The following is a 12022-nucleotide window of genomic DNA, read 5'->3' on the forward strand; positions in this document are numbered from 1 at the left end:
AACTAAATTATTCCAAAACGTACTTTTTTATGTTGTGCCAAGACGTAGGTACTATTATCCGTGTTGTAGATATATAGGGAAGTGAAATAGTTCAACCATAACGTACTAAAATTTAATTTAAAAATTTGAATTACCTACCTATCTAAGTTTGAAATTAAAATTAAAAAAGCGGGTAAGTGGGTGACGCTCTGCTGTTCAGTAGGTTACTAATGGGCACTGTAATGGTGTTATATTTGAATTCAATGATATAGTATCATAACTATCGTTGTATACGAAAAACGAATCTGAGCGGAGACGGTTTGTCAGCCTAGGATATTTTATATTAGATTTATATTGTTAATACGGTAGCTAACCGTAGTAAATTAATATTATTTGTAAATGGTAGTTTTAACTACCATTAACAAAAACTTTCGAGGAACCTTGTTAATTTTTTAACATATCAAAAATTGTTTTATTGATATTAATTTTAAAAAAAAACTAATAATAATCGAAAATTGCATACATCTATAAATAGCAAAATAGTCAAAATATTTTTAAAATTTTATAGCTTACACAGAATGATAATATAAACATTTTGTAAATATTGCATGTATCTGCGGTAATTTTTTTTAGAGTTAAAATATTATTTAATATAAGTATGGGGCCTTGGGTAATACATCAAATGCATTGCTTAACAAGTATTTTTTTTTCTAAAGTAGTAGGTAAGGGCCAAGGGGGTCCTGGCCCCTGTGCACGTGTACATGCATCGGGACATGATGGTCATTGGTGAATAGAGTAACATATAAATAATAACATATAATCTATACATTATTTTTCTGGTAGGTACCTACATAGTATTTTGGTACTGGTAATATTGATAAATCGAAATATAAGGCGATAACCGTAATTAATACCGTTATGTAGGTATTTAATATTTATGTATTATTTATGTATAGATACCTAACTGAATATTTTTTTTTTTTTGTAAATCATTTTCAAATTATACGCTTATACTATAGTGTATTTCTAGTTACGTTGCTTGTAGAATGACCATTTCTAAGAAATTTAAAGAAAAGATTTTTCTTTTTAACAAGGAAGTAACTTTTTGAATAGAAAAGATGAAAAGTTATTGTATTTGAGTAACAAGTAAAGTAACTTAATTACATTTATTTTTAAGTAACAATTAAATTACTTTATTACATTTATCTTTAAGTAACAACTAAAATAACTTACCCAACACAGCCTACATGATATAAACAACAAGGTACTTTTTTACGGTCAGATATTACGGTAGGCACGTGACTTAGCGTATTGTAATAATAATGGCAATGATAATGAGGGTAAACAAGTGACATGAGTACATGACACATGCACACAGGCTTAAACCAAATCTTTGAGGGATGCACTCAATCATTATAATACAATTTATTACTTTAGACTTACCATGCTTTTCAGTTATTAAAAACCACTGAACATTTAAATATTTTATTAGATAGTGTGTTAGTATGTTCGTAACTAAAATTAATATGTGCAATGAAACATACTTGCTGTATAATATCAATAATCTAAATAAGTAAATATTACTATTTAGTATTCTACAAATACATCTATTGACCCTAATATATATATATGTAAGCTACATACAATAATGAATGCCATTAACTATTTTAGTATGTATACCCTGTTCAAAATAAGAAGCGCATGGATTTATGTAACAAAACCGGTTTTGCCCGTGGCCGCCCAAGCGCTTCTTATTTTGAATAGAGTATATTTATTAAATTGTAATACATTTTATCATAATCCTACATTAAAATAATGAAATGTTAAAAAAAAACAATGTATATAAATAAAGACGTAATATTTCGGCATTTATTTGTGTTCAAATGATTACATAAATTGTTTAAATATAGATAGTATACTAATAGTATTATTTAAAATTGTAAATATTTAATACCCATAGTCTTTATGCTTGTAGAACTGGTCTTGCATTTTTTCCTTGCAAATTCACATTTGTTGTTGCATATCCAGTTCCACCCTAATAAAAATAAAAATAAAACAGTAAAATAAAAGCAAACAAAATTAAAAATATACACTCCTTACCCTTTGTAAAGGTATGATATCTTTTTCTGTTAATTTATCTCCATTCAAAGGATGTAACCAATCTTTTTTAATTAGCTTTTCAAAACATTCCATTGTAATCACATGACCACTAGAAAAACAACAGCATAAGTTAACTTTATATATAAAGAATACTGACATAAAAAGTGATTGATTTATACGTTGTACGAATAACGGCTGCAGGTACAGCATTACTTAATATGTCATGAGTCACTGCACACATGTAACGATTTTCACGAATTGCCAAAGATTTTTTATCACTTGGGTCGTTTACTAGTGTCCACTTAACGTCCACAAAGTTTTTTAACTTCAATGGTCTGCCACTCATAGGACAATAAATAGTCTTATCCTTCAAAACGGAATACATAAAATTCAATTACAACATTGTTTTAAAATTAAAAATATTTTAAAATTAAAAAATAATAATATATATTTTGATAAGAAATTCTGCATAATGTAATCAGATATCAATTAACAGTAAGAGCAGAGATTTAATTTTTTTTATAAAATCCAATAATTTAAGTGTTTGGTTATAACCAGTGGCAAACCCAGGGGGGTGGATCCCAGGTCCGGATCCCCCCTCCCCATTGGCTTATGTTCTAATTTTATTTTTATTTTTAAAAGTTTCCCTCAAATGTTCATCGAAACTTATTGATTAGATTGATTATTACTTATGAGATTAATATGAGACAATATATGACTATACTATAATTTAATTGGCATAATAATAATAATTAATTGACATATATTGCAAATTTAAATTTAAAAAGGTGGGCAAGTGGATGTCGCACTGCTATACAGAAGGTTACAAGTGGGTCACTGTAATGGATGGTGTTAAATTATATTTAGTACAGTATACAATATAGTAGGAGCCTTGTATTAAATTGTCAAGCTTTTTTACCCAACAAATAAAGTTTTATTGACATTCATAGAAAAAAAGACTAATAAAATTAGAAACTGAAAATAGGAACAGTTCAAAACAAATCAAAATATTTTGAAAATGTTATTGTGTATAGAAAATGCGAATACAAACCAGTCATGTATTTCATGTATATTTCATGTAAGTTCATTTGTTTTAGAGTTACACCAAAAACCAAAATCAATTTTGTCAAAAACCGATATTGCGTAAAAATTCCCGCTTTTCCTTAATTTTTATGTTGTATTTCCCAGTGCTTTTGAAAACTATTGAGAATTTTAAAATTTTAAAATGCACCAACTAGAATACTAGATTCACTAGAAAATCGAATAGGTCTTACTGCCCTAAACCATGATGATAGACACAAAAATAAAGAAAAATTTTAAATTTTAAATTTTATTAGTCTTAAACCTGGCAAATTGTGTTTATTAAGAAATAAAATGTATATATATACTCAGGAAAAGAACAGAAAGAGTATTTAAATACATTTTTTTGGACACCCCTTCCCCCTCGAATAAATCCTGGTTGCGCCACTGGTTATAGCCCAGTTTCAATAATGTGCTCAGTTCATGAAATTAACACTTTTTTGATGTAGATAGTAGCCATTTAACTGTATAATATAACCAAAACATTCAACTAGATTGCTTTAAACAAAACTTACTGAAATAAATAATTGTTTTTATTAATTGTAAAAATGCATATAAAATCAACAGGTTATAGTGATTTTACCTAACAAATAAATATTTTATAGTGATAATATCGATGGCTTAATTCAAAAATGTTGTAAGTAAATTTTTTGACGAAAATGAGTCAACGAGTCAAGTGCATAATAATATAAGAATAGTAATAACTAATACAGTGAAACTTCCATATAACGAACTTCCATTTAACGAAATTTTCTGTTTAACGAAATATTTTTAAGAACTATGACCTTCATTGTTAATTACACGTAAATTTATCTCCAAATAACGAATCTGATGTTTCTATATAACGAAATAATTATTCGATAAAAACCAGTTTTTGTAATTGTTGTCACTATCAAATTGATAGTTTATGTCATAGTTCTTGAACAGAGAACAACAATCACTCTGCGAGATTGTATTTCTAAGGTAACGGAAACTTGGAGAAGTATTTTTTTAAGACTTGACAATATAGAAACTTTTTATGAAAGAAGGACAATTTTCAAAAATAATAAGCAAACAAAACTATTACTGATTATTTCTTTTAAATTATATTTAAGGTTAAAAATTAATTAAGCTGTAATATGATGTTTGATGTTGTTTTTACATACATACAATATACATAATAAAAAAATAATAAAAAAAAAGTTGAAAAAAATACGTAATTCTATTTAACGAATTCCTCTATATAACGAATTTTTTTTGCTGCTTATTCGACTTCGTTATATGGAAGTTTCACTGTAATTGTATGTTTGCAAATATGTGGTAAGTGATATTGTACATATTTAAGTCAATAGATAGCGGACTATTATGTGATAAGTACTATAATTAAATATTGTTATTTCTAAAATGTGTTAAGTCCAGTAATTGTGAACTAATAACAGTTTTGTAATAATGTGTTAAGTGAGCACTTACAACATTTCTACAGTCTACGAAATTTTTTCCGCCATATTGAGTGTGTGTTAAATAAATGTGCCAATTACAGTTTTAATTTATTTATCTTTAAAATGTCTTCTACTCATAAATAGTTCTTATATACTATTTATAGGGTAAATAAGCAGTTCATCACAACTATTCAATTTGGTTTAATTATTACATAATCTCTTTAGTGATACATACAAAATTAAAAAAATTAAATTGGCTCTACCTACTGTAAAATTCATTATTTTTTACATACAACATTTTTGAATTAAACCATCGATAATAAATAATACGACTTATTATTATTATTATAACTATTTAATGATAACCTAAATTGTAATATAATAATGTTTTTACTGGTTTTTGCATAGGTGCTTTATTAGCATCAGGTGTTTCCGATGGTACCCAAAAGCTTGGCAGCTGCTTATCCAGACCATTAGCCATGTTTGAAATAGAAGATGCATTTTTTTCTGATCGTTTCTGAGATTTCATTTTATAAATATCATTTTGTCTTTTCACCATACTTTCTCTTTTAAGAAAATCATTGACTTTGGATTGCTGTTCAGCTCTACCTAGTTCAGCTAGTTCTTCCTCTTCCTTGTGTTTCTGTTTTTCGTACTCCTTCAGTTTTCGACTGTACTCATTTTTTTTGGTAATCATGTATTGCAATAAAGCTTCTTTATCAAATAGATGACCTTCAGGGCTACATAACAAAATAAACAGCATATATGTTACCGTATTATTACTAATATTTCATTTTTTAGCTGATAATTGGTAAAATGATTATCACTAATATTAAAACTTACGAAACAATCGGAGTTCTGCAGGGTTGTAATGTCATTGAACAACAGTCAAAGCTCTTAATGGAATCTTTGCCGACACGCTCATTTTGAGTTCCGTAACCAGATTGAGAAGCGTCTTTTTGTTTCTCGTGATATGTGTAAACAGCTCCTGCTGTACAGTTCCTAGCATGTCGTGTCATCCTAACCAACTAAAAGCATTTAACGTCAATTGAAAAACAATAGCTAGGTAATAAAATTAAAAAGTACAATAGGTAATTTTATTACGGTTGAACTCTGGATTATTACTTACCTATCACTTATCAGACACAAAAATATAATTATTCAATAAGCAGATGAATAATCCTTGTAAATTAATTAATTTTTATATAAAAACGTTTAAAAATTATTAAAGTAAATAATTTATATAATTTGATCATTAATATTAGGTATCATAAAATTTAAAAATCAATTGAATTCACAAGGTAATATCATAAGTCTTAAAGTCTATGGTGATTCGTTAGTAAAATATATAAAATATATAAATTAATATGACTTATTCGTGAACAAGGCCTATGGATTTATTAATTTATGAATATCAGAATATCACCATTCACCATAGACTGAACAGTGAACATTCAACATTGAACATTTGAACATATCAGTATATCACACAATCACGGTTTAAAGATTATCAAAATACAAAAATCTTTGTTGTTACCTTGTTAGTTCGTGCAACGGTTTTAGATAGACCGTGGTTCGCGCACAGAATACCTAGATGAAATCATAGAACAATAGAAATGAAAATTTTGTGATAGTTCAAATTAGATAACAAATTTATGATAATTGATAATTGGTACCAAATACCAATGTCCAATTTTATTATACTCAACTTAGTAAAGAAGAAAAGAAAACGTTTAATAATAATTTTTGTAGTTTTTGAAGTTAATTCGTTATTATCAGTATATTACCAAGGGTGCTCATTAGGCGTGAAAGGAGGTGACATGTCACCCCCCTAGACAAATGTGTAATAATTGTAATTTTTTGTTATTGTAAATAATAAACTATTTTTACTGATGATATATTGATATTATAATACATGACATACCATTACATAGGTACATCGCCCCCCCCCTCCTAGGTTCTGATTGATGGGCGCCCTTGTATATTACTATTATATTACATAATATAAATAATAAAATATCTTAAACCGTAACCTTGTTATAGTTCTATCACAATCGTTGAATACTTAAACCGTTATGAGTTACTTACGATTCCATATTTCCATTCACTCGTTTCACTATATTTTCCACTCTATCTTAAACCACAGAATAGATGAAGTATAATTAATATATATCAACTATTCTGTGCCCTAATTATTTATTATATAATTTCTATGGTGGATTGATTCTTACAAAATACAGAAAGTATTTTTTTTTAAGGGGGGGAGTGTTGTATCCTGTTAGTTTGGTAAATTTATAAATTTAATATTAATTGTTTGTATTAATTACATGTATCTTTATTATTTATAGCAACAGAACATAATATTATGTATAATACTATATACAATATTATACATTATATCAATATGTAGAATACTAGAACAGTAAAATAAGATATTACATTATTACTTATTTATTTTTAAGTTAATAAGATATCTTTTTTTACATTTTTTGCTTTTGGTTATCAATAGCAAGATTTTTAAAAAAAAACCATCTACAAACAATTTTATATTTTTATTTAAATTATAAGATCATCAACATAATATTTGTAATTATCCCATGACCATGACATCTATATGATGTCTATAAAAATATAAGAAAATAACAGCTCAAAGTTGTAAGTCCTTAAAATATTATTTAAATACTGAAAAATTACAAATCAATAACAAAATAACAAAAATTTAAATTTAATAGGTGATGAAATGTACTTAAAAATTATTATTCTCAGTTTTCTTGAAAACTTCATGAACATTCTAAAAATTACTTTTTTAAAGCATTATCTGAGACATTTTTTTTTAAATCTAGTGATTAAAAATATAATACCTAATTAGATCTTTTGAAAAAAATGTCAGAATTTTTTAGTACGTTCAACATTGTAAAATATTGTAATGTTGGACATTGATAATATATTCTATATTATACATAATATCATTCGCTGAACATGAGTAACTAACTATATTCATTTATTTTACCAACAAATTTTAATATTTTAGAAACTAAAACATTAACCCTTTCACTGCTCCAGACGTACTATTATATTCCTGTATTTTATAATATTCACAATTTCTGGTAATTGTACAAGTTCTGGAAACCATGGCTCGCATTATTTTAACCTTAAATAATTAGATCATATAAATCTCAAAAAAATTTAAAAACGTGTACAGGTTGCAGTGAAAAGGTTAAAACAAATATTCCGGATGTGTAACCAAACAATAGGTAAATTTAATAGTATAAATAAAATAATACATTTATTAACAAAATAACAGAAAAATATAATTTTATCATTAAATAAGAAAAAATAAAACGTATAAATAATTAAAAATAATAATAATTTATAATATTTCCTAAAAAACACAACAAATTGTGTCTTACAATTAGATTGTATTAATATCTGAGTATGAAAGCTAATAATTAGTTTTATATTTCTTAATCTCTATCATTATCACATGTATATTTGGTAACTGTGCTTTGTTTGGAGCTAGTAATGCTTTTTGAAATCTATGATAATAATCAATTAACTGTGAAAATGCTAATTGTAACAGAGAAGCACCTGTTGTTAGATTAGGAAATGAAGGTAATATTTCTTTATTTATTTCTTCTAAAGACATCTTCCAGGTAGATATGAATGTCTTAGTCAATCCTAATTGCCTTGAATCTGAATCAATATCTCGGCCATTCTCTGCATCTGTAACAAACTTAATCATTCCACCAAAATATACATAAAGTACTTCATCCACATAATCTTTACTTCTTGCAGAAAGCTCTTCTTTAAATCTATCTACTTCAAATGTACTATCTCTAACACGTTCCATTAGTATTCTCAATACCAAATCATAATTATTAATCAAAAATATTAAACGATCTTTACGAGACTTAAACATGGTGGCAAGGCGTAAAACAAACCCTAAAACTTCTTCAGTTAGGCTACAAATTAATTCAGGTTCACATTTATTGTTTTCACTGAATGAAACTATAGTTGATACAAGTTCAGCATATCTTCTCATAATAAAGTGAGGCTTCTTCTCTTTATTAAATTTGGAAATATCATAATCTTTAACGCTTTGAATATGTCTTTTAAGTATAAATCGAAATCTGGTCCCAATCATTGCAAGAATTGTATCCCAATACTGTGCAAGCCCTGGAACTAAACGATTTTGACAAAGAGCTTGATAACGCATGCTTAACTGGCCACACAAAAAAAGTGCTAATGCATCATAACAATTTTCAACAAAATGTTCTAAATGTTTGATCAAAAGTCCTAGTGTTTTACCCATGATTTGAGAGAACAGTCCCTGGGCTGTGGGTTGGTCTACTTTGAAGAACTCGCAATCAAATTTATATTCTCGACAAGCATTATCTACAAGAGCATACTGGACCGATCTAAATATTGCCTCAAATGATAAATTGGTCAAATTATTTTGATGTGGTATGATGATCGAATTGTCAATTTCGTTGAGAACAGATGCTCTGTTTCCAATCGTAAACACAGTATTTTTTTTGATTGATTTTTGAAAAAGGGTACGTGATGTTGTGTCCTCCACTGCTAATAGATCGTCCTTTGTGGCTACTTCTTCAAATTGTAGCTTCTGTAAATAACTCAAGTATGATTTAAAATAAGTAAAATAAACTTTACTTAAGGCATCAACATAGTCATTATATATTTCTTGAGCAGATATTGAATCATGATTGAGCAAGAACTCAAACAAAAATTTATACTCAAATAAAGTGTTTTGTGGTATATGATAATTTGTAGTAGGTTTCTTAAATTTACTTATTTGTTCCATAATAAAATGTCTAATTTTTGACGTAGCCGTAATTTTTAATTTCTCATATACATCTTTCACATCGTTTTGAGATTTTACATCTTTGAAATTTTGTTCATCAACAAACAATATTTTGTAGTTCAGTACAGACAAATGTGTTGAAAACTTTTCATCTGTCACTGAACATGTTGTTATGACTGAAATAAGTGTTTCAGACACAATTACATCTTCAATAAATTGATGCATGAGCCCTTTGAAGGACTGTCTATTACAGAGTTGTTGAGCCATAAATATTGATCTCTGTTGTAACCTAGTAATTTCATTTGTTATATTTTGTAATTCTTCTTGAAAAGTATACAATACCGATTCTGTGTGCTCCAATACGTTTTCACAATGATTCAAATGTTTATGTAATGTCACTATTTGATCTCCAGACTTAATATATTTTTCCACATCGAGGTTCTCATGATTTTTCAAATCAGATTCTACCTGCTGAGAATAATTATGTAGGTCAGTTTCCGATTTAAGAATTTGATCCAGCACATTGTCATCTAACTCAATATATTTCTTGTCCATGTCAATGTAAATACTGAATCCAAACAAATTAAGAAAATTAAACAATTAGATATGTAAATAATTCTTCAAGTGTACACAAACATTATGCAGAAAAATAATTTAATATTTATCAAACAATTTTAGATACGATAAAGTGGTTTAGTTTTCAATAACAAATATATTATATTATTAAACAGTAAATACTTAACACCGTCTAAGCACCGTCAATAGCATAGAACAATATAATATATTATATACGATAAACGCGGAGCTGGTGTACTGTCGTGTAAAACCAATCACAATATTGCTGACACTGTCTCAGTTTGTCACTAAATAGTACCATAATGGCATAATATAGTACCGTACATTCTTGACAAACGACAATTACTCAGTATGGACTATTGGAGTACTGAATAATGACTATTAAAAATTATAATTATAATCACGATTTAAGATATATATTTAGCAGGTATATCTTAAAGTGTGATTACAATACTGGTAGGATGACTATAGCACGGACTAAGATATACAAGACTGGACACGAGATGAATATTGAATATTGTGATTACGAAATGTACTACAACAGGCGGAGTTCGGGGGGATATATTCCTTTTAGCATTACTAGCGCTTTCTTAGTGGATACTTATGGAACCAGATATTTGTATGATATGTTCTAGTTCTAAAAGTATCCACTAAGACGGCGCTAGTTATGCTAAAAAGAAAATATTCCCCTGAACTCCGCCTGTTGAAGTACATTTCGTGATCAACCCCTCCACCCTCCAACCATGTCGTGTCAAGTCCTATATCCTGTAATCCGTGAGTCGTGACTGGTAGTGCCACTTCACTATCGAAACCTCGATTTTTGAACTATCGAAATAAAATGGTGGCCGTGGGTGGAACCAATCAGATTAGTTTATTATATCAGAAACCAAATAGCTTATAAAATAATTTGATAAAAATATAATTTAAATTTGACTCAAAAAATTACTCGTATTACTATCTTAAATCGTGGTTCCACACTTTCACCTAGTCTTAAATACTAGTATAGGATCTAAGCACGATGTAGAGAAGATCTTCTCTGCATCGTGGATCTAAGATATGATCTAAGCACCTAGTGCTGGTTATATGCATAATGCATTTGATAGTGATGGCAATAAATAATAACAACCGTGATTTCGATAGTGAAGTGGCACTAAGATCAAGATGTAAGATGTATAAATGTATTATAATTGTCTTGACCTAACCTAACCCTGTAATCTGTATAGCTATAATACAATTGAAGAACCTAAATCAAAAAGTACCAGATCCTTGCTTTGGTATTGAATCATTTAATAATTTTGACTGTTATTGCTAAAATAAATTGTAATGATTAATGCAATCAATTAAACAAAAAGTTATCGGAATAAATTGTAAACTTAGTAAATATTTTTTTTATACCTTAATACAATATCATTTATCAACAAACTTGTTTAGTTACTTACATAGTTTAAAATAATATAATATAAAAAAAGAAATTTATAAATAAATCATAATGTATAGATAATTTCTAGAAAATGCACCTCTATAAATTATTAAATAGAATGACAATTTTTATTATCGATAGAATTTAACATATCTTTGTGCACTTTTCCATTTGTTTGAAAATGAAATATTGTTAGATTTTCTTTTAATAGTTTGGTTTGTTCCAATGAATCGTCATTTATATTTTTGCATTTCAAATCATTAATTACATTTTGAACTTTTGGCAGTTTATTTTCAATTAACATACAATCAACCTTTTTATCTTCAAATATTGAATCAGATAATTTTATTTTATTTACATTCTTTGGTTGAATCGTGTTTGTATCTGAATTAGACTTAGAATTAATTTTTAAATTATTCTTTGAATAAGCAATTTTAAATATTTTTCTCTTGGAATTATATTGTTTAGAAGATAGTTCATTTGAATATTCAGGTGAACTATCATCAGATGAATCAAACCTTAAATCATTGATTTGATGTCTTTTTTGTGCTAAACGTTTTGAAATATCATTAGCACCTTTAAAAGAATTTAATTTAGATGTACTAGGTTCATATTCTGTACTGTTTG

The 12022-nt window shown here is 27.5% G+C and overlaps 2 protein-coding genes across 3 annotated transcripts; both read right to left on the reverse strand.

Moving 5' to 3' along the window:
* Positions 1–1820: 1820 nt before the first annotated feature.
* On the reverse strand, positions 1821–6305 carry LOC132939630 (nitric oxide synthase-interacting protein homolog). 2 transcript variants are annotated; one of them, XM_061006902.1, is made up of 7 exons: positions 6287–6305; positions 6115–6167; positions 5421–5605; positions 4972–5317; positions 2259–2446; positions 2080–2188; positions 1821–2014 (listed from the first exon to the last, which is right to left on the reverse strand). In XM_061006902.1, the coding sequence occupies exons 3-7, from the start codon at positions 5594–5596 to the stop codon at positions 1943–1945; spliced, it is 891 nt and encodes a 296-aa protein (XP_060862885.1). In that variant the 5' UTR covers positions 5597–5605; positions 6115–6167; positions 6287–6305; the 3' UTR covers positions 1821–1942. The 2 variants fall into 2 exon arrangements, with proteins under 2 accessions (XP_060862885.1, XP_060862884.1); XM_061006901.1 differs by lacking the exons at positions 6115–6167; positions 6287–6305 and adding an exon at positions 5707–6023.
* Positions 6306–7806: 1501 nt separating this feature from the next.
* On the reverse strand, positions 7807–10477 carry LOC132939501 (vacuolar protein sorting-associated protein 52 homolog). The gene has a single exon (XM_061006694.1). The coding sequence runs from the start codon at positions 9952–9954 to the stop codon at positions 8020–8022; it is 1935 nt and encodes a 644-aa protein (XP_060862677.1). The 5' UTR covers positions 9955–10477; the 3' UTR covers positions 7807–8019.
* Positions 10478–12022: the final 1545 nt, after the last annotated feature.

Source organism: Metopolophium dirhodum, chromosome 2 (genome assembly GCF_019925205.1).
Source record: "Metopolophium dirhodum isolate CAU chromosome 2, ASM1992520v1, whole genome shotgun sequence".
Taxonomy (NCBI): Eukaryota; Metazoa; Arthropoda; class Insecta; order Hemiptera; family Aphididae; genus Metopolophium; species Metopolophium dirhodum.

What these genes read in the sequence shown, in the direction of transcription:
- LOC132939501 (XM_061006694.1), bottom strand. Translation starts at nt 9,954, where the DNA reads ATGGACAAGAAATATATTGAGTTAGATGACAATGTGCTGGATCAAATT.
- LOC132939630 (XM_061006902.1), bottom strand. Translation starts at nt 5,596, where the DNA reads ATGACACGACATGCTAGGAACTGTACAGCAGGAGCTGTTTACACATAT. An exon ending in GCAGCCGTTATTCGTACAAC is followed by an intron (nt 2,189 to 2,258) that starts GTATAAATCAAT and finishes TTGTTTTTCTAG; the next exon opens with TGGTCATGTGATTACAATGG. An exon ending in ATATCATACCTTTACAAAGG is followed by an intron (nt 2,015 to 2,079) that starts GTAAGGAGTGTA and finishes TATTTTTATTAG; the next exon opens with GGTGGAACTGGATATGCAAC.